The sequence below is a fragment of the Calidris pugnax genome, unplaced genomic scaffold, assembly GCF_001431845.1.
Source record: "Calidris pugnax isolate Ruff unplaced genomic scaffold, ASM143184v1 scaffold42, whole genome shotgun sequence".
NCBI lineage: Eukaryota > Metazoa > Chordata > Aves > Charadriiformes > Scolopacidae > Calidris > Calidris pugnax.
Genome location: NW_015090920.1, coordinates 6,537,265 through 6,559,856, shown reverse-complemented (window position 1 = coordinate 6,559,856; position 22,592 = coordinate 6,537,265). Strand labels below are relative to the sequence as shown.

The window sequence follows — 22,592 nt, the reverse complement described above, 5'->3', positions numbered from 1 at the left end:
TTCCACTGCAGCCTTGCCACAGAGTCGCGTTGCCTCTTATAGTCTAGGAGGAGGAGCATGGTCCCATGAAATTTGTACCTCAAATGTCAACTCCTTCCACAACAGTACCAATCAAATTTATTTTATCGCTAAGACCCTCTTCTTTAAAAAAACCTACCAACTCTGAAAATCATTCTCAAGTTAATCATCCGATACTTCCTATTGGATCATTTTGTAAGTAACTCTCAAATTCCTTCCATATCATCTTGATAATCGTAATACTTTAGAACAGGCCATAAATGTGCTAACAAAACAACTGAAATAAAGCACACAGAAAAAAATGCCTATAAAATCTCTAATGCAAAAGTAATGCAAAAGAAGCAGTGGGAATATGCTTGAGGAGAAAGGGTTATAAAAAGCCTGTTACTAGCGCAGTCCTTTGGTACACAGAGGCTAATAAAATGGATGGAGAAGTCTGTCTGGCTACAATTGAGAACAAAGTACTGGGGAAATAGTTTATTGCTGTTCCCTAGCATCAGAGAGAGACCTATCTGAGCAGCAAGGGGAAAAAGTACTTGAGCATGGTAACTGCTTTTGGAAGAAAAGGTTAGAGTCTTGTCCATAAATAACAAGCCAGAGCTCTGTGAATGTACTAACAGCAACAGGAAGGATCCAGAGGATAAGGCAGACAAGTCTGAAACACACTAGAAAGCATGCCCAAACATCAGCACACCAGGGTGAACTAAACGCCAGGACCTGGCAAGGTTCACTCAAAATAACATCTCAAAAACGTGTTTAACTGGATCAAGCCCCTAAGCGGTTGAGAGACTTGATAGATGGGCCTGGATACGACACAAAAGGCTAGAGTACCTCCCAAAGAAAACTTGGCATTTTTCTTCTTAATGAGTGAAAAGGCAACAAATTTTCTTCTCTTAATCTTTCTCTAGGATATATGTTTTGGGAGAATACACAGCATCTCTTAATGGAAAACAGCCAAAGACATAGTTCCCCATCTTCAAGCATCCTACAGTACAAAGGAGTAACGTCATCATCATCATCATCATTCTAGAAATGAGTTACCGAGACGGACAGTCACGACTCTTCAAGGCATTCATTGATTCTGGATGCCCAGTTAAGACACCATAAACCTGATTTTTCAGTTACAGCATTAACCTTCACGTTATGTGCCTCCAGCATATCCTCTACTAATATCAGCTACAGCTGTAAGTACTCAGAACTTCTGGAAATCATATCCCAGTACCTCAAGTCAAGCATCAAAAAATGGAGGGGAAATTATTAGTAATACAACCAATTTTCTGAAGCCTAAATTTGGAACATTTTGTACTCAAGCAATAAACTTTAACACCAGTTACCTGAGAATATATTTTGTCTTTTGGCAAGACCAATAAACTCATTTTCATAAACAGCATAAAAAGTATCAGCACCCAAATGCTCTATCCAAAAAAAGGAAAAAAAAAAAAAAGTCTGTCCAAATAAGGACATATGATATAAAACACATGGAGCTGATAGCAAACACATTTGCAGAAAGCCAAGCAAAAGGGGAAGAACACATACCAGATGTTATTGCACGGAGACAGTTGGACCTGATTGGCTGGAAAAGCAAAGCATTTTTTAAATTTCATATTTATATCTATATCTATCTTTAATGAGTATATACCAGCTCCTTGGGATTTTGTCCATGAGTCAGAATACAAAGCCTTTGAAATTCGCAGCACATATTAACATTATTTTAGGAGTCAACACTTTGGAGATCTGACTTGGCTCTATGAGAGGCTGGCTGACATTTTGGGAACTCTTGATCAGCTGTCTTAGCAGGGAGCTTCCAACCCTCCCTGTGATATAATGAACATGCCTCTGCCAAGTATGACACAAGAAAACCTAGTATTTTTGCTTTCATCATACTTTCCTCTTTCTCCTTACTCTTATGGATCATGCTCATCATGTTCCTGCCCTGGGACCAGCAGGGAAATTCCTTCTGTGGCCTAGACACTGCAGTACCATTTTCTCTTCCCATGACTAGTCTTTCCTCTTTCCTATTGGAAACTCAGTCAAAACAGCAATCAGAAAGATTACCCGAACAGTCAATGGAGTCATGATACTAAGTCTCTTGCACTGACTCCTATGCTCTCACATCAGTTAATCCCATATTCAAGGTCCTTCACAGTTTATCTGCACATCTGGTCTTATTCACTATAAGGTATTTTCTTCCATCTTTGGCTGACCTCATTCTTCAGTCCCATACTCTCCGCTTCTTCCATTGCCAGACAAGAACAACCCTACTTCCTTCACAACAGGGCATCCAGCCTCTTAAACCTTCGCAAAGCTGCTTTTCCTTTCTCCCTCCTCCGTGCCTTCCCACTATCTGGAAGGGGAGAGTGACAGTGGCATGCCACTGCACACCCTCCTTACTGGTCACCACTGGCCATCCTCAGTGCCCAAATACTGCCCCAGGTGCACCTCTAGTCAGGACAGCACGGTCTTCTGATGCCTACAGTAAGTTTCACAAATGAATCTGAATGCATTTCATTCAATGTACAGCCTGTTAGAAATGATTATTATTTAGAACATGCAAAATTATTCATGAATCTGATTGAAAATCAGAAAATGAGATCTCCTATAAAAAGGGAAAAGACTCGAAAATACTGAAGTGCTGAATACATGTACTGTAACTACATGACAGTTTTGATTCTCAAGTCCCTTAGTTACCTTTGGCAATATATTAAATAGTCAAAGATCGTTAATTCTGAAAGGATTTAGCTTCTGGTAACATCCTGCCATTTTCTACACTACTCAAAGAATCCTAAGAAACATTAGACCAAGTTTTCCATTTCATGTTAAACAAAAGGTCTAATTCAACTCTTCACTAAATTCACTCACATAAAGGTCTCTTAGGCCCAGAATGAACTAAAAGCACTAGTATCATGCGGTCCCAAGCACTGCTACCAACACTTCATTGCCAGTTATTAGTCTCTGATAATTATTATTATTCTTCCATTTAATTTCTCTGTATGCAGACCAAGTTTCCAACTTAGCTGAAGCACAGCCCCATGTACCAGCAGCACGACCGAGCCCAGCAGTGGAAGCCCAGCTCACCCTCCTGCCACCTATCCCAACTCAGCTCTGCTATTCCTTTAATTGGCCACGGAGTTGACTTAATTTAAAAAAAAAAAGGTCTGCAAACTACCTTGGCAACACTTTTTTGCTAGGCTAGCAGCTGAACTGGCTGGCTCAGTCACAAGGCTGAGTACTGCAGCCAACTTCAGGAAAGCATCGTATGGAAAGACAGAAGGGAAGGGACCCCCCTCCTTCCGCCTCGCGTTCAACATCTGCAGGCTGTCCCTGCGGTACCATGATGTCATACGTCCTAAAACGTCACGTGTGGCGTGGGGACTACTTTTTCAGTTGGTTTTCTTAGCAGCTGCTAAACGACCAGGTCTCCTTGGCGTTACTGCAAAACAAATAGCATTCAGTGATGAAATTACAAATGATCGCGTTTCGTTGTGATAACGGTGCGTAAGGGACATTGCAAGGATTCTTCCAGTAGCCAAGGTGAGAAGAAGTATGGGGAGACATACACCCTTTGAGCAGGGAGCAAGCATCTTTAATCACACCACCAGCCAGCTGAAGATCTGAAGGGATAGCAGGTATGTGAGAAAAGTCAAGTTAAACTCTATACCAGCACATGTTACACCCTACACGGCCTTTGGTAGGCTGTCACAATAAAGGAACTTTTACATCCAAAAACCGAGTTAAACTCTGTACCAGCACGTGTTACACCCTACACGGCCATTGGCAGGCTGTCATGATAAAGGAACTTTTACTTCCAAAAAGTATAATCACACAATGTAATGGTCTGCATCTCGGTTTCCACGGGCTACACTGGGGACTGCTATTGTGACTGAACTTTCTTATTTATATTTTTAAAGCCCCGTGTCAGCAGTGTGTTCTGCTTCCTGCAAGCCTGAAAGGAGAAGGAAATTACAGCCTGACTCAGACACATAACGCCCTGGATTGAACGAGTGAGAGTGTAAAGGGTAAGAGAAACTGCAGTTCCGTTCTGTCCTTAGGGACCATAAGGAAGAAACGTCCTTTCACGGGGTGATTTAGAGACGTACTGGCCAACACCACACAAATCCCTCAGAGCACTCACACCGGACAGGTATTGCAATACCCCCAAGCACCATACCATATTAAACCAGAGACTCAAATGGTTTCCAAAACCTTTTTCTCTGGTCTGATCATACTGCAGAGGGGGACTCCCCGGCAGAAGCAGCTGCACAAAGCCACCTGAAATCGCTTCTGCTCAGGGCTGGAGATCCCTGCTGACTCCACCTACACAGCAGCTCTGCTTTGTACCCTGCTCCTGACCGGGAGGAACGAGAAAAGGGATGCTCAACCCACAGGCACCCTCCTTCCCATTGCAGCAACCCAAGAGCCCGTCCCAGAGCACCTGTGGCTGGGTGGTGGCCGAAGCTTCTCGCTCCCACTTCAGCTCACGTGCAAGGTGGCTACAGGCCAGCGAAAATCTGCACGGGGCCAATTAATTCTGAGAACTTGATGTGAAACGTGGGCTGCTGTGACAAGCAGAAAGAAAACCATTTCTGCCTAATCACTATGAACTGCTTCCTCAATTACAAGCGTGCACACAGCTGTAACAGTAAACAACAGCTTGCTTTAAAGACAACTCCTGCTAATTTTTGTATGAGGGGGTTGGAAAAGCTCATGTTAGTTTGGCTGAGTTTGCCTGTCACGGCAGCATGTGCACGGTTCTCAAATCCATCTCTTTAAATACCTTTTACTGCACGAACTCTCAAAAAAACCTAGGTGACTAGCAAGGCACAGTAATGAGCAATCATCTACTGAACCTTCACAAGCAGTTGCAATGAACATCCTTGTGCAAAGACGTCACAAAAATGCCTGTGCATATATTAGAGGATTTAATGAGAAAAGGTGCAAGGAGGTGGCTGAAAAGCTCAACAGTGGTGGAATTACTTGAATAAAGTGCATGTGTATCTTCATAGAATGGTTAAGGTTGAAATGGACCTAGTTCCAAATTCCCTGCCATAGGCAGGGACACTTTCCACTGGATACCTTCCACTAGACACTGCTCCAAGCCTCATCCAACCTGGCCTCGAACCCTCCAAGGGATGGGGCATCTTCTCTCTTTCACACACATGGTCCTGCCTTCCTTTCCAATGCTGCTAACGTTGGGCCCCACCTGAGATCTCCAGGACTTTCCAGGATAGGTGGAGGAAGTCATTACCCCAGCACCTCCTGGGCTCTTGGATAATGTGCATGTCACTAGGAACCCCTTCCTCACCATGCATATTGATGACGGTGATGCTTGGCTGAGATTTAATTCCTCTAGAAATGTCCATAATAAAGTTTCACCCAGGGATGTCTTCTCATCAGATACGAAAAAAATTGCACAGTAATGAAGCCAAAAGAGAAAAAAATCCCACAGTGGTGGTGGAGGAACCTGCATATGGGGTATGTCCTTTTTACTGCTGTCACTAGCGAAACACAACTTTTAACTGTGTAACTTTTAGCTTAAGGGGAAAATAGTCTTCCTTTTTGTTCAGTAGAAGGAAACAACACGCCTGAGAATGGGTTTTGTTGCAGCAACAGCTCCAACGCCTGAAGCGGGGCACAGCTGTGGGACCACTGTGCCTGCCAAGTCTGGGCAGATCTGTCTGACATTCAGTGGTCATCCATCCACACAGCTTCAGCATCCTCCTCCACGCTACCCAAGGGCTGCCCACGAACAACAGACATGTGCAGAGACCATAACATTGTGTGCCACACTTTGTCTTCCCCCCTCTGACACCTCACAGCAAAATCAGTGTCTTGCCTCCCACCAGCCACAGGTGGACTTGCAGGATTTGACCATTTATAGTCTCCTGTCACATGCTCACATTCCTACAGGACTGTCAGGTACATGCCCCTCAAAACTGGGAGACATTTGACCAAAATACACTGTTTAGGTCAAAGATCAATTGTCACAAGTCCATAAAACAGAGAACACACAACAGAAAAAGCACAACAACCCAGAAAACATATGTTCTTGAACTTTACAGCACTGTCTAACCTGATTTAAATTGGACAGCTTAATTATATATTTTTTCATAGGCCATGGCTTATCTACTTACTGTTGTTCAAAAGATAAAGATTGATTTAAGTGCAATGCAGCTGTAGAAAAATCTTTTCTAACAAAAAAAACCCCAAAAAGCAGAATCATGGAGCCTCAACCACACAGCGTCTCAGTGACTCTGTAAGAAATCCCCTGTTTAAAGGCAAAGCATGTGCTTTTCAGTCTCACAAACTCCACCAGGTACTGGAAAATGTGGTCCTTCTTGGTGGTGTGGCATCAGATATTCTGCAGACAGGTCTGATGCATGTCTTGGAAAAAAGTAAGAACCTGTATGGTTGAACAGAGCCATACCCTATAGCTATACTATTGCTGCTATGCTAAGAGGGGCACATAGGTAAACAGGCATTTTTTATATCTACACAAAGCATTTAAGAATTAATAGAATGATCAATTAAATAAGAAGATCCAGTCTTCCATACAGAAGAAACAATTTAAGCCATTTATATGTGCATTAGCAATGAAGAAAAATAACGTGACAAGCTGAAGTGTCACCCCTTAATTTCATTAGAATTGCAGTAGTTTTTTTAAAACAAATTCTAGATGCTTTCAAAGTAACATATTCTACTAATTTGAATCTCCTTCCTACGGGCTTCTTACAGCATTCATACACTTCTCTACTGAGGCACTTAGGATAATTTAAAAATTCTGCAAGGAAGCTTTCTTTAATATCCAGTTTCACAGAATCTTTACATAAGGAAATTCTATCCTAATTGAAAACAGTGCATGCTTCAGTTCCAGTGCCCTGTGCTCAGATGCACTCTTGGTAGGTACTTGTGTCTGATCCTCCCTCATACACACACAGAAAGGACAGCCCTGACCTTCAACTGAGCACTGGGAAACACTTAAGATGAGTCACTACCAACTGCTGGAGCTACCATAAACCTCTCTTTTAAAATCAGTAACTTGAAATGCTTCACTGTTTTCAGATTTTTTCATCTTCCCTGTGACAATGTTGTTTTAAAACAATAGCAAGCAAGGGTGGATAGTGCAGAAACCATGCTTCACAATAGCTTCAGTAGAACAATTCATTTAACACATGGAGTATTTCTCTTTACGTATAGAGGAAGCCTTAGGAGACTTGCACTGGAAGGGATGTCCTGGGTAGTTGAGTCTACTCTCCACAATTGTAGTGGCTGCACGATCTAATCCCTTTCAGATTTGCTAGCAATTAGCATCATTCACTGTACAAGGTCCCCAGCTACTTAGTTCATCTCTTTGCCAGTGCAGAACCACAGCCGGATGTCAGTTAAAAGCTATAATATCTGGTTTTCAAAAGAACCCTTCATGCAACACCAACCCACATAGATTTAATTTTTTTATTTTTTTACATCCTGCAATGACAGATGAATTCTGCTGCTTAACGCTCCTTTCTCTTAAACCTCACAAGCCTATCAAACCTTGCAACATGTTTTACATTCCTCTGCAATTACACAGTCTTTGAAAAGGAATTATTCCAGCTCTGATCTTCCCTGCAGCCTACTCAATAGTTTCACTATCAGTAATGTTTTCTACCTATGGTTGTGGCTGGGTTTCTGATTGAGAAATGACTCTGACCATGGCCACGAGCAGAATTCTCCCTATCAATATGTGAACTTTTGTACATAAGACTTCCTAAAGTGAGAGCTTCCCACTGTTTGGATGGTTGGTGTACCGGGAAGGTCCTCCTGTGCCACCAGGCAGTCGTAAGCAGCAGAACGTGCCTCCTGCCAGGCTGTGGGTCAGCATTTTGCACAGGGTGTAAAAAGACTTAAACCACTGCTGACATTTATGGGTTGGCAGGTGGGGTGTGACAATGTCAGTGCTGGTGAAATCTATAAATCTTGAATAACCGTGAGTGAGTACCAGCAGGAAGAGGAAAGCAGATCTATGCAGCCAGAAACAGCCCATAGTTTCTAGCAGGAACACTTCCCAGGACTTCCTGCAAACTCAAGCAAAACACTGATTTAATCTGCCTATGCATACTTGTTTTTATGAGAAATGTGGCTTTTTTCATTAGGTTAGAAATCAGGAAAAAAACCAACAAACAGAGACTATGTCAAAACCTTTTCTTTCTTGGAAAAATAAAACCTCTTAAATGGCTTTGGATCTTGTTTAGGTTGCTTTCACAGTTTGCGTAAAGGATTTAGCAATATTTTTGATGTAACCGAAAGCGCTCTATAGGAAAGAAAAACAAGCACATTTAAAAGTCACCACAAGCATATGAAAAAAGGATTAAAATATGACTAGGAGGTATACAGAACTTCCTCCTAGAACTGTTTATTTGGAACAGAATTAAATGTTATTGTTTGTTGCAGCAGGGCTAGTGCACCAGATAAAACGCTAACGAGCTAGGCTGTGTATATTAATGCACATTCACAGATAAACCATGAGTACAGGACAACAACTGAGAAAAGCACTCATAAAGAAAAAAAGGTCAACAGTTTCTCTCTTGTTATGTTCATTTAAGAAATTTTAAATCACTTGATGCCAATCTCCTTTCAATTGGAGCATTCCTTTGATAATGCCGCAATAGCTCAACTTTTTTGTTTTTTTCCCATTAAAAAATAGATCTTTGATCTGCCAGGCCAGGCCTGCTACATTCAAATCTTGTCTGAAAAAATATTTTAAAAAACAGCTTATGTAAAGAAGAAAAACAAAAATCAGCCTTTATAAAGACTGGAACCAAACTAACAAGCTCCCTCTGATCCCTTCTGTCTCATTCCTGCCTGTCTCCCCTTCTGCCCAAAATGAGACTTTATGAAAAGGAACATAGCACAGTTTTACTTGACCTGAGTCCTTGACCTGAGATGTGAAACCAACAGTTTTGCCTTCACCAGCCTAAAGCAAGAGTGCAAGCATGCTCCCTCCATATTTATCCAGCTCCTTTTGCTTTCCTTGCTTGTGGTTCACAGAAGTAACATCAGGAAAAAAAAAGGTAAGCTCCACTTACTTGCTTACAAAATGCTAGATGTGACAATTAAAACCCAGAAAGGGGTACCCAGGAGAGTAAGCAGCAATGCTAACACTAAATAGCAAACTCAATCTCACTTAAAGGCCACTAAAGGTGCCTAAAGGGCACCTCAGTCCTCGCACCCATGATAATTTCTCACCAGCTAAGTGCCCCTGAAGTCTGGATGGTAGGAAATCCAGTAAGGTCATCAATAGAAACTAGGCTATATAAATCTAGGGCCACCTAGCATTTCCTTTCAAACAAGCTTGCAGTCACAGTCTAGTTTCAAGTGAACTTCTGGCATCAGAAAATTCACCCCCCAAACCATCATTTTCATCAGGGGCTCTTGCTGAAATGCTCACGAGAACATGAGAAAGGCCAAGAACAAGACACCCGTTCTCAGAGCTGCTTCTTGGACCAGTGGAGGGGAAAGGTCAATTTAAGTTTCAACAAATCACAACTGGAATTTTACCGGAAAATATATTCATTAGGTCATTTGGACACCACCACTACCATCAAGACCTCCCTAACACTCTACAAGTGAAACTGAAATTGGAACAAGTTATTTTAAAACATTGTTTCTCTGCATTAAAACATTTCTTTGTTTCAGTGTTTTCAGTGAATATATACTCCTGTTCCACCTTCTTTTGAGTTCTAAGCATTCACACTCCTCAGAGGAACAGAATAAAGAAATATTACCCTATGCACCTGGAAAAGTAAGACTAACAAAAGCCCTCTGAAAACCTCTAGAAACCAACCATATAATTTCAAAAAAATGTAAATGACTTTTCACTGGTTCATTATTATTTCCCTTGGGAACGCTACTGTAAAGTTAGATCCAAAATTTCGTGACATTAAGTTTGGTTTTAACACTTTCTGCCTTTCCTTTTCCATTCAAGTTCTTCATTTTCAACTCCTCTCATTGAAAAGTGGTAGTTTCCAGAAGGTTCCCAGGCAGTTTCAGAAGAATATTTAGACCTCAGGAGCTTTTAGAAAAAATTAAAGATTAAAATATTGTTACATTATTTATCTAGTCTGGAAAGAGGGCTTTTAGAAGCTGAATACAAATTTACAGTAAACTTTCAGTTTTTACAAGGGAAGTGGACTTGCATCTTTCAGTCATAATCAGGCAAAACCTAAAGGATTCAGTTTTAAAAAAAAGAGACAGAAGGAATGAATTACTGAAAAGAAAAAAAACCAATTGTTTCCACCCTGTAGAATATGCAGCCATTACAGGAGTTGAACAAGGCAGTTTTGAGGGTGAACAACTGAAAATATAATCTTTCTATCATAGTTTTTCTTCCAAACTGTTTCCTTTGAAGAGTATCTTTAGGCTGCAGGTTACTAAGCAGCTGGGAGCACACGTTACATCTCCCAGAGCAGGTTGGCAGAGGGTCATTTTTCTAAAAATCTCCTACTCTGAGGCTATTTCGGTCTTACAGATTGATAGCTTTTTGTGCACTGAAAGACAATTTGCTGGTGCCACTACCTTTTAAAAAAAGCAATTATAAAGAAGTAATAAAGTCTAGCAATATCTCAGTTGAATTCAATACCCCATGCACACGAGGGCAAAATCTGGAGCGAGGCGAGTCCTACGTACCTGACGTACCACGTTTGGTGGCTGTCTCCCAGCTGAAAACAGTGCCTTATTTAACTGTCTGCATAAGAAACTGGCAGATTTCAAACCTCCTTTGCGTAATTTTTTTTGTCCCCCCCACTGAGATGCTGCAATTTAATAAAGCTATTTTAGCTAAATGCTTTTCATATTCTGACTTCACCAGTGGTATCTTTGTTCTGTACGTTCTCCACGCAATTTTCCTGTAGGAGTGGGGCTTTTCATTGTCTCATAGCACTACGCTACCTAGACAGTGGCAAATAGAGCAGAAATTCACCACAGAGAGCTACAGGTAAATTGTTTTGCACATTAATGCATACATTAATGTAGGGTTTAATTACAATACAGCGTATGTTCTTGCCTACTCTCCGAGTGCCTCAGATATGTTAACGTAAGTTAAAATGAAGAGTCAGAGTTATTGGTGAGAATAGAAGAAAAGAAAGGCCAAGTGGGGTGAATATTCCATCGTATCTCTGCCGGGTGCTCAGGAAGCCCAAATATTCATTAATGTAACTCTGATGCTGCTGTGCACTGTGCTGAGTACAGCCTGAGTATATTCCTCAGGGAATATCTGCCTTGCCACTGGGGCGGCAAAGATGGATGGCATCTAGTTGGGCTGGAATATAACCACGTGGGTCCTATTTTCAGCATCCCAAAATGTGAGGGCTGACCCATCTCTCCTGTCCCCCACGGGCTCCGAGGCAGGAGAAAATCCTCTCCTAACACTCCCGGCCAGTATCTGGATATTTCCTCTCGGATGTTGGGCAGGACTTGCTACCTACTTTTTTTCTCATCATTCATGTTTCTTATAAACACTCATGAGCCAGTTTCTCCATCTGGCCTACCAGTTTCAAAGCATCAGCTTCAGGCACTGTCTTCACTTGAAATTGCCCACATCCATCACAGTAATAAAGTACGTCCAACTACTAAAGATTTAGTGAGAACCCTCACTTCTAGATAAAGTGACCTGGTTACTGCGGTAACCCTAAAGGAGCCCTGAAGCACCCTAACTTCTGCTGGAGATGAAGATAAGTAGCAAAAGAAAGAGTTGTTTCAAAAACACACTGAGACACGAGTGGCATTTTATGAGCAAATACTACTACTAAATTTTTTTGTCCAGGCTGAAATTATAAGTACTAGACTGTGGAAATACTGTTCCACTGTATGTGGAAATCTGAGCTCTGGCCCCTAGAAAGAGCTGGAGAAAACTTAAAGCAGAGCAGTTCTGGATGCTTCTTGCAGGCCAAACATCTCCTGCAAGACTATTTCTCTATCAAACAAAAAACAACACACAGGCACATCCCTCTTTCACATAATCTACTTCTAAATGCAACTCTCTCATGCTTTTTGAGAAATCAAACCTGCTGGTTACAACACAAGTACAACACAGGTGTAAGCGTGCACGTGAGCCTTTAAATGCTTGTGAGACACCAGACAGCTTCCATGTGCAAGTCATTCTCTTGCACATTCACAGACTCAAAGCCCAGATGAGTAAGAAGAAAATCATACATATATATATAACTGGAAATAGTACATCAGTAGAGCTTTTCCCTGGCTTGCTTCTTTCATTTGAGTTTCCATCAAAGTGGTCACAGCTGCCTTTTCACTGTCTTCCTGCTAAATTGATGAGATTTGTTTGCTTGCTATAATTTGATCTTACCTGTGAATTTTTGAGAAGTGGGTCAGCCCATTACTATCTGTGTATATAACAACTGGTACAGTAGGCCTGGCCCTGGTAGGGGTCTCTGGGGTCTGCCTAATACGGGTGAGTGTTACTTTTGCATTGCTTATCTGTCTGAAATAATGGCAGCCACCAGCAGCACTGGCCCTGGAGCCCTGCCTCTCCTCTACCTGCCTGGCTGGAGAGCTGTTGAACAGTCTTACTTCTTAATTCTTACTTTCAGGTGCTGATCCAAGCTGGATCCTTGTGTCTCCCCTTTGTCTTTGCTCCTGTCAAAAAAAAGACTCAGAATCACAGTAGCATGCTGTGGCTTAAACAGCACTTCCTGATGATTTCAGTGGAGGCTTTTGTGTGAAAACTGATGAGAGTAAGAACTCCACAGATATTAGAAATGTGAGAATGAGTCCTAAATAATCAAGCAGATTGTATGCAAGATGCTGAACATCTCTCGCAAGGCAAGGCTTTCATTCTCAAGTATAAATCAAAGAGATTAGCTAGTATTAAGTCATCTGGTCTCTCTGCAGTTCAGATTTATATTTTACTCTACATTGTTCTTTCTTGTTCAATGTTTTAGCTAGCTGTCTGCTTAAGGCAGTGAAGGATAAAGAAAGATATAAGCTATGTTATCACTGATCCCAGTCCTCAGATCCCCTTTTCCCCTGCATGCAAGCAATGTACTTTCAGAGCAATTGGGAATGATGTATCTAAGGACACGCTTGTGTACCATCACTATTTTTACAACGGCACTTTTCCTTACCAAGTTTCATCATCACAGATAATAAATCCCTTATGTCTCTCATATTCACTGACCATTAATAAAATGCCTGTATACTCAGATCGGAGCATTCAAAATGAGATTTGAAACTTCATGCTTACTTTGTCTATTTGTTTATCCTCATTTCTGGGCAAAACAGACAGCTGTGTAGGGTCTAGCTGTGCCTGAGATAGCGTGCTTGCTTCTGGCGGTAGTGTTTTGAAAGCTGGCTTGTACGTCCCTCTCTTCTCTTGCGCTCCGTATTTCTTTCCTCCTATCATACTGGCACAACTACTTCTGGATCAGGGGGCTGATCCAAATGGGGAAAAAAAACACCAAACCAGGAAGAAATTGGACTGGGCTCACAAGGTAGCTGCACAACAGAAGGGCAACACAGAGGCAGGAACAAGTAATCTGGGGCAGAAAGAGGCAAAGGGAAGGGAAGGAGGAAGATTTGGGAACCAATGGTTTCATCCTCGCTCTGTACACACTGTCCACACAACAGAAGGGCAACACAGAGGCAGGAACGAGTAATCTGGAGCAGAAAGAGGCAAGGTGGTAACTGCCACAGCATTCATACATAGAGACAGACTTATAAATCTCTCCCTAGAGTCAATTATTAAGTAAGTTTCTTAAGATCTGCAGCCTTTTTGGCACCCTACGTAAGGTGTGTACTTACTGTGCCCCCCGACTGGGCCACAGGCACAGCTCAGTGTGTCTGTAGGGAAGGAGGAAGATTTGGGAACCGATGGTTTCATCCTCGCTCTGTACACATTGTCCGTGTACATGGCAGATGTGAAACAGAAAACAAAAACAAATTTAGACTTTAAATTTGCTCCTTGCTTCACAGCATTTCTGTACATCCCTTTTTGCAATTGGCTTTACAGAAACACCTCGTCTGTATTTTGCATCTGAACATATGGAAAGGAAGAACAGTTTTGTAGCAGGAAAACTTCACTGTCCGTTCACAGAGTCTGGTAGGAGTCTTGTGGGTGCATGCAATAATCCAGAGCACATTTTTAGTGCCAGTTAGGTTTCACTTGGTGACACTTTCAAACCACCAATGCTATATTGGCACTGGTATGAGTCTCAAAATGAATCTAGGACCTCAGCTCACTGGAATTTTCAGTCCATGATAACTATGTGATGCAAAATCCGCACAAGCTTTTAACAGAGTCAACAGGACTTATGTCACACTCCAGGCACATGGGACCCAATCTGCTCGATCTTTAACTAGGTCCCATCAGTATTCTGTCTCCAAGACAGTGTTAGGTGCTAATGCAAGTGTTAATAACTTTCCATATTAACTACTGTCTAGGGATTTTTTCCAGCTTTTCTTCCCCCTTTACATTCTGCTTAAAAAAACCCTATTAATAGCAAGGAGGAACAGTTAAGTGCTTGCAAGACAACAGTGGATCAGATTCTTATCTTGCACTTTCATCCACTTCCAAAGGCTGATTATTCTGCACAAAGACATTTAGACATATACAGATCAAAATAATTACTTGAGAAGTTATATTAATAGATTTAATAAAGAGCTATCAAAGAGACTTGAAAGTGTCCTAACAGTCACGATGAGCTATACAGGGTTGACAGGGTTTTATGTAAAGAAGAAAATGAGAGGCAGAAGAGGAACTGCTGGTGTTCTCTAGACTTCCCACATTGCTGTACAGCCCTCCAAACTCGGTGGACTTTGCAGGCAATAGGAGACCTTGGGGGAGAGTTTGTGGTTTTTCATACTAAAACCCCTGCCCATGTCTGTTGTAGAATTATTTATGGATCCTCCCCCCACTACAGAGACAGTGCTGGTGAGATTTCTTAGGCCTTATGCAGTGTGATGAGACATCCTGCTGAAGAGAACACAAAACCTTGTCTAAAGGTTGAAAAACTAGAGGTATTAACCAACAGTGAGCAACGACTCAGGCAGTGCACATTTTGTGCTGTAGAAATTAGCAAGTGTCACATGGGTTGAGGGAGATGAATTACCATGGATGCTATAAGAGATTAAAAAAAATAATAATTACTTTTTCCCCTGCAAGTGTCACCATACAACCTTTAAAATATCTAGGTGCTACTTTTCCAGCAAACTACCTTTCTAAACCATATCATTCAATCCCACCTGACCCTGACCCAAAGCATATTGCAATGTCCTCCTGAAATCCCAAATCCACCTTCCACTCCCCCAAAGCTGGTGCAGCTCAGAACTTCTCCAACTTCAAATTTTAGCAAAGTCCAGCTCACACTCACATCATCTGCAGAGCAGGAAATTCCACCTGCACTCAAATTTCCAAAGATGTTAGCATTTTGTATAGCTTACTACTAAAAATTAGGCAACACAGATTGCTATGATGCATTATTGTGGAAAAAAGATCCTTAGCTTAACTTCTTTCATACCCTCTGGAGAGCTGAAAATTAATAGGGTCAAAGCAGGAAACTCAGCTGAGATGAATTCGTGTATTTCACACAATTTTTTCACCCTCCCTCCCCCTCTTCTTTTTCCAACTCAAGTTTTTTCAATTTTTCCACCCGTCCATTTTCAGCAACTGATTACAGAAATATCATATTACAAGATACTATCCCAGGATCTTGCACAAAATCCCATCACAGAGAGCAAACAGTCTCTGAGACTAAATACTGAACAGACTTTGGGCTGTAGATACGCCCAAGGGACTTGATGAAGGCTTGGATCTTGGTAGAAGCCAGCTGAGAGAAACTGCTGGTCCGTTTTTAAGTGCTCAGTGCTACTAGACAGAAGATGCTTGGTTTAGTGAGGAACCCTAGGGATGGCCCCCAAATTAAGTCCCATCCAGATGTTCATAGTACACCACGTCGCCAAGGGTCCCATGGAAGACATTATCTGTTTGGGAGCATGGAGAGGAAAAAGAGAGGGAGAGCAAGGAAATGTCTGCTGAGCATACACACAGAAATAAAAAGAAAAGCCCTGGCTGACTTCCAGAAATGAAAATCTGGCCCCACTAAAGTAGGTGGGAGCTTTGCCACCAGATTTCAATGGAGACAGGATTTCACCCGATGTGAAGAGTACTCTGGAAATATCCTCCCTCCAGACACACTGTGGGAGCTCTTCTGGCTCTGAATACTCACTGGGAACTCAGAAAGGGAAATTAAACCCCAAACAAGACAACAATTCTGGAATGATTAATCAACAAACAAAAAGTATGCAACAACAATTAAGCAAAAAAGTATTGCAGAAGTGGGTGGAAAGAAGGCAGCAAGTTCTTTACCTCCCCGACCACTGAACTTCACCAGGAATAAGGAAGGATGCAGAGACTTGTGGGGCTGGGCACAGGGTGCCACGTCAGGACTGCACTGGAGGCAGTCTGCACAGATTCAATAGCAGGAAGAAAAACTAGCACAAATTCAGCCTTGGAGTATGCTCCTGTCACTAATGCTATATAAAGAGGCCAGAACCTAGCAACTTCAGCAAAGATTCCTAGGAGCAATCAGCGTCATCGCTCACAAATTCCCAGGCAGGCTAGTTCACAGAAAGGGCACGCTCAGCAAGCTCTGCAGTTGTGTAACTATTGAGGATTCTGGAAATGAGAAATACAATCCCTGAATACAATAAACACACACAATGCCTATAAAGCCCCATCTATACGAAGAAGCTATGACCCAGTTCTTTAGCCTACAGTTGCTCTCTGATTTAATTAGCATTTGGTTTCACACCACAACAATACAGTGGTCCTGGATGTTCCCTTTTCACTGGCTTAAGAATTCAGGCTACCTAAGACACTAAGTTCTACCTTTCAGAGTGCCTGAACATCCCAAATCCACATTAAGTCAGCTGGAGGCACAAATTCCCATCACTGCTGGAACCCAGCCTCTACTTCCTAACCAAAGACAGCTTCTTTGCTGCAGCTCTGCTGCAAAAAGGGACCAAATGGCACTGCTTCTGAGAACTACTGCAAATTGCACCACTTTGGATGTGGTGATGACAGCATATGGACTTGCGCCCCTACCACTGCCTAATACTCAAGTACTGTACTCCACTTTGAGATGAGAAATCCAGATGAAGATTCATGTTTACCTATCAATGATGGTGAGTGCTAACCAAGCATTAAACCAGAGTTCTCTGAGTGACTCTGTGTGACAGGCACAGCGTAGACAGGCACACACCAGGGTTGTGAAGATCCCCAGGTCCTTTGAGCTTTTCTCAAGACTCGTCTTTCCTCACAATACAACTGGAAAGTTCTGGGTTTGGCAGTGAGTCCTCAGCCACTCTTATGACGGTGTGAGGCTCACAACCTTCCCAGAGCTCAGGCCATCTGTGAGCTTCCTCTCCCTGCTCTCTTCTCCCCCTCTCTCCCAAATAACCAGGGAAACCTCATTTTTCACAGTCCTTCCCTAGACCATGTGGCCAGCCTCTTCAGGAGACGGAGATCTCCTGAAGCTCCACGGTTTGCTGTCTCATTACCCGTGTGCCTGGACAGACCACTGGTCTTAGTCTTCAGGAGACGGAGATCTCCTGAAGCTCCATGGTTTGATTTCTCATCACCCGTGTGCCTGGACAGACCACTGGTGAGTTCCTTGTCCTTGTCCATGGGCTCTGCTCTCAGGATTGCCCAGTGTTAGTGACTATTGCCCAATAAAAAGCATGGGGAAAAACGGAGGGCATGAAGGCATAATAAAGCATCTCTGCAGTAGTCTGCTGGCTCAGAGCAAGCTTTTCACCCAGTCGCTTAGTTGGCAACTTGGAAAATGAAGAACAAATGTGTTTGGACTGACACTGATCCTTCTGCAGGCTCTGGAAACAAAACTGGAGGGGAAGAGGGTGGCTGGAGAGTTACTGAGCTCTTGTGCTCCCTGGCTGCCTCAACACCATTGTTTCCCCTGATGACAAACCAGAACTGCTTCTTGGTGTGCCAAGATCCTGGGATGAAAAGCACAGACTACCCCTAGTGCTGGGCTTTGCACCAGGCTGCCGGCTCCTCTCAGCATGTGCCATGCAGCTGTGGGTGTAAAGGGCACACCAAGACCCTCCTTCCCAACTTCAACAGCAGACCTCGTAAAGAACAGCAGGACAAGGGTAATTATCTGCCAGAGGAGCTACTCACTTCAGGAGCACCAAGAGGGTACAGCCCAGTCTTCAGTTACACTGCGGTACCGTGAAGTAAAATCTTTCCTTCATGGTTTAAATCAGCCTCAAATGCATTTAAAAACAATTACTGGAAGGAACAAAGTAACATCTCGTTTTGAACAGCTCTTCCCAGCACTCAAGGAGGCTTGAGAAAGTTGTATGCCACCAGCTGACAGGCTGTCCACGGATGACAGCTGGGCCTATAACTTTACTGCTCACCCCTCGCTGGCTCCAGGACTTGGACCGTGAAAGGACCAAACCTGAAGCCAGTACCTAATCCACAAAAAGAGACTTTAAAAATCCACCGCTGGGTTACTTGTGGCTAAGGTTGCAAGTCCAATTTCCAGGAGTCATTTTCACTGCCATGACACTGGCTGCAATACGAGGGAAAAAGTGATTATCAAGTCTCTCCACAGAGCAAGGAGACTAATGGAAAATCATTTCAGCCTAGTCCCCTCATCTCTCTCCTACCTTTTACACATCATATTATTACTTGCCTTCTTTTTCACACCCAGGCCCGAAGTAGTACCTAGAAATGGTTGAAAATGTGTAATTTTTTCCAGGACCTATGCTGACTCTATGTGCAAACCTATATTTTATCGCATTCTTCTACCTCCCTTCAAGTACATCTGATGATTTTCTACAATAGTCTTGTCAATACTAATACACTAACTGGTATGAAACAGATATGTATTTTCTACTGATCTGCTATTTTACCTAAAAATGAGAATTTTAGGCTTGTGCAATCCTCACTCAAAACATCTGACAACACGCTTTTTAAGCTGTCAGAAGTAGATTTTCAACAAAGAACATCATTTTCAGGAACAGGGAGACATGCAGACATTTTGCGAGTTACTGGTTCAAATGGTGCCCCTTAAACAAGTGAAAACTAAACACATTGAAAACATCCAAAATTATCCGTTTTTTTGGTACAAATTGGCAGCATTATCTCACTATGCTCAGGTTTTCAAATACACGAACTCAGATCATCAATCCTTCTGAAATGAGAAGTTCAAGTAAGATTCAGTAACCAGATGAGCTTCAGTTGATGTAGGAAGATAAAGGAAAGGCAAAACCAGAATTCAACATTCTTTTTTTCTTGACTGAGGGCAGTAAGAGTGATCGTTACATTCACTGTTTATTTTATGATAAGAATAACTTCCACATGGTAACATGCAGCTCAGTGAGGAAAGAACATTCACCAATCTACTTCACAAAGAATCCAAATGATACATGTCAGGTTATCATGGTGAATGGGACCACTTACTATAAACAGTATCTGAAGACAATGGTAAGTTTATAAAGTTTCTATTGTTTTGTGTTGACTGAAATAGCTTGTTCTGCCCACACAGGGGACTCAATCAGAGTTTGCCAGTCAACACACTGATTTGCACACAGGCTGGAAGTGTTTGCAGTGCAGCAGAACGAGATGATGCTTAAATTTACTTACCCCGTAGACTTCCGCTGGGCTTAGAGTAAGGCCACTGCTCCAGTGAAAAAGCCTAGGGACTGGTTTGTGATTCGGGTTTCTAAACATGTATTTCAGTGCAAATTCTGCCAGAAAGAGGAACTTACTGCTTGTGGTGAAGTTACCCTCCCCAACCTGGGGAAAGGAGTCTACGTCTTGGATGACTTGTAGTACTCCCACAGTCCGCACCGGGGGATCCAGGGCTACAGAGCTCTCGTTCACTGTGATATCGCTGGCTCCCGTTATCTGGTTGGTTGGTGGTCCTCCTATGGACGCTTCCAAGTCTGGAGGTATATCATCCATGCAATCTGCATTTGGCTAATGGGAAGAAAAAGAAGAAAAAACGAGCTTGTACCTGATGAAAAGATTGAATTTACCTGTTCCCACTTCTTTAGGGTTTTTTCCACTTTCTTTCAGTACTGAAAATGGCAACATACGATGAATAAACATGCACAGTGTATTTGTTTGCATGTCCTTAAAACTTCTTAATACTATCTGTTGCAAGAGAGACCCAGAGTACACGTTGGAAATATTCAGTATTAAACTGTGTCACCTACAATCTCTAAATATTCTTATTTATGCTTTTTGAAGCATTTTGGAGAATGCACATTTTTTTAAAAAAAAAAAAAAAGTAACTCATTGATATGATCTGCTCGACATAGGCAGATTGCTGAGTCAGATTACAAATGTAAACAGAGACAGTAGCTGAAGGGCAGTGATTATCTTTTCCCTAAACACACATTTTATAGAGCCAATATCAGAGCTTTCAGGAATAGGAATTCAAGGAAACTGCCTGTGGGGGTGCATCTATGTGTGAGGTGCAAAAATAGAAGCTAAAGCTGTTTATAAGGCAAGTCTTTTAACACCATATAGCTAATAGCTATAGCTAATGCTGTATTTCCTACAAAATAAAATTATGAGAAAAGAAACAAGCAATAGTGTGTATTTGAAGAGCATTATTCGATCCATAGTCTTTCCTCATTTCTGATTCAGGGAGAACCAAGAACCTGGTTCTTGGGAATTTAGAGAGTTCTCTCTTGCAGTTACATACTGAATAACCCAACTGCTCCAGAATAAGCCAAGCTTTTCAAGTCAAGTGCCTGCCCTTCCATTGACCTTACAGGGAAGCAATGAGAGGGGGCTGTGGTGCCCACCTTTTGCACAGTGTCCTTAGCATTGAGCACCTTTTCATGAAGAGCACTGAGACTTCAAGCGGGCACTGGGCAGCAAAGAGGATCATTTGTCCAAAGACATTATATCCAAGACTAGCTTATACCCTTGATGTCTCTTGGCTGGTTTTAAGCCTGATGCTCCCACTGATATAGCAGCAATTTTTATTGAGCTCCCCATTAACACTGGTGACAAACATGTGAGTAAAAAAGCTCTTTTTCCTCTAAGAGGAAACAGATTCTTGTGCCATTTGCTCATAGAAGAAGGTCTAGTTCTCCCTGCAAGGCATAGGGAAAAATAATTTGCATAACTGTTTCAAGAAATGGCTTTTGAAGTTTTAATGTATTGTTACAAAACCACAGCTAAATCAGAAATAAGGATGCTGTGTGTAAGGGTGGAAAGCTTCCAAAAGAACAGAGGGACATAGCAAGGCTGAGCTGCAATTACACAGATACCTTGTTAAATTAGGAAATGTGAAGTTAAGTTACAGAATCACAGAATGATATGGGGTTGGAAGGGATCTCTGCAGATCATCTACTGCACCCCCCCATCAGAGCAGGTCCACCTAGAGCAGGTCCACCAGAACATATCCAGGCAGGTCCTGAATGTCTCCAGAGAAGGAGACTCCACCACCTCTCTGGACAGCCTGTTCCAGTGCTCTGCCACCCTCAAAGTAAAAAGTTTCTCCTCATGTTTAGGTGGAACTTCCAGTGTTCCAGTTTGTGCCCGTTACCTCTTGTCCTGTCGCTAGGCACCACTGAAAGTTGTTCCCATTTACCTTTATTGTCCAGGAGTCAGACAGCTAGTCTGGATCAGTCACTTAGGTTTCCTCTAACTTCATTGGTTTGAGACTATTTCTCTGTGTGATTCATCCCACCTATGTGTTATGAACTGTCCCTTCTGCCTTGCCACTGCTCAGCACTAAGCAGAGATGGGGTTTAAGCTCCTAGACTGGAAATCCAACATCTGGATGGCTAAAGTCAGAGGATCTGCCCTGTAGATCTGATTTTTGCTATGCTTAGTTGTCTCACTTGCTCAGGCACTTTTGAAAATCTCACTACCTGCCTATCTCCAACAGCAGGCACCGAGAAACCAAAGCAAAATATGACACAGCGAAGACTTAAACAGAGGCTTAGCTTTAAGCACAAGAATAATCCCTTTGAACTCAGGCACAGAAGGTTACCATATGCTTACATTTTTTGCAGAACCAGGAACTTAGCCTGTTTTTTCCCATTCATTCCCTGTCTGATTGTTGCCACCTCATAAATATTATTTCACAAGCGTCCCTTATGAAAAAGGCAGGCGTTTTAAACAATCCTCAGGTGACTTGTATCCACAAACTGAAGTTTGGGATAAAAATTGTAATTGTCATTGTCTGGCTCCAGTGTAATCCACAAGCAGCCAGAGCCCCTCAGAAGTGGGATAAAGACACATTCAGTTATACCAGGTTTTAATGAAACTCATAGAACCAATACTTTTCTAAGTGAAATACCAATCATTTATATGTAGGACTTGGATCCAAAATTATTCCTTAGATCAATCACTCTTTACCTCACCCTTAGTTGTTATAACAAATGCTTTCAGAATTTCATTTTTGACTTAAATTTAGCTTTGATGGCAGCGTATCTTAAGGAAAAAAGGCTGTGTTTTTTCTTTTCTACTCTAGGAAGAATTATTTCAAATTTTTGTCAGGGGATCAGTTGTCTGTCCTTTGCTCTGATTCCAG

General features: G+C 42.2%; 1 protein-coding gene across 1 annotated transcript in view; it reads right to left on the bottom strand.

The window, feature by feature from the left end:
- The window catches only part of RNF150 (ring finger protein 150), a 122,118-nt gene that overhangs the window by 6,434 nt on the left and 93,092 nt on the right, over positions 1-22,592 (bottom strand). The window contains exon 6 of the mRNA XM_014950007.1: positions 19,804-20,014. Within this exon, the coding sequence (XP_014805493.1) occupies positions 19,804-20,014 (211 nt within the window). The remainder of the gene's footprint in view (positions 1-19,803; positions 20,015-22,592) is intronic.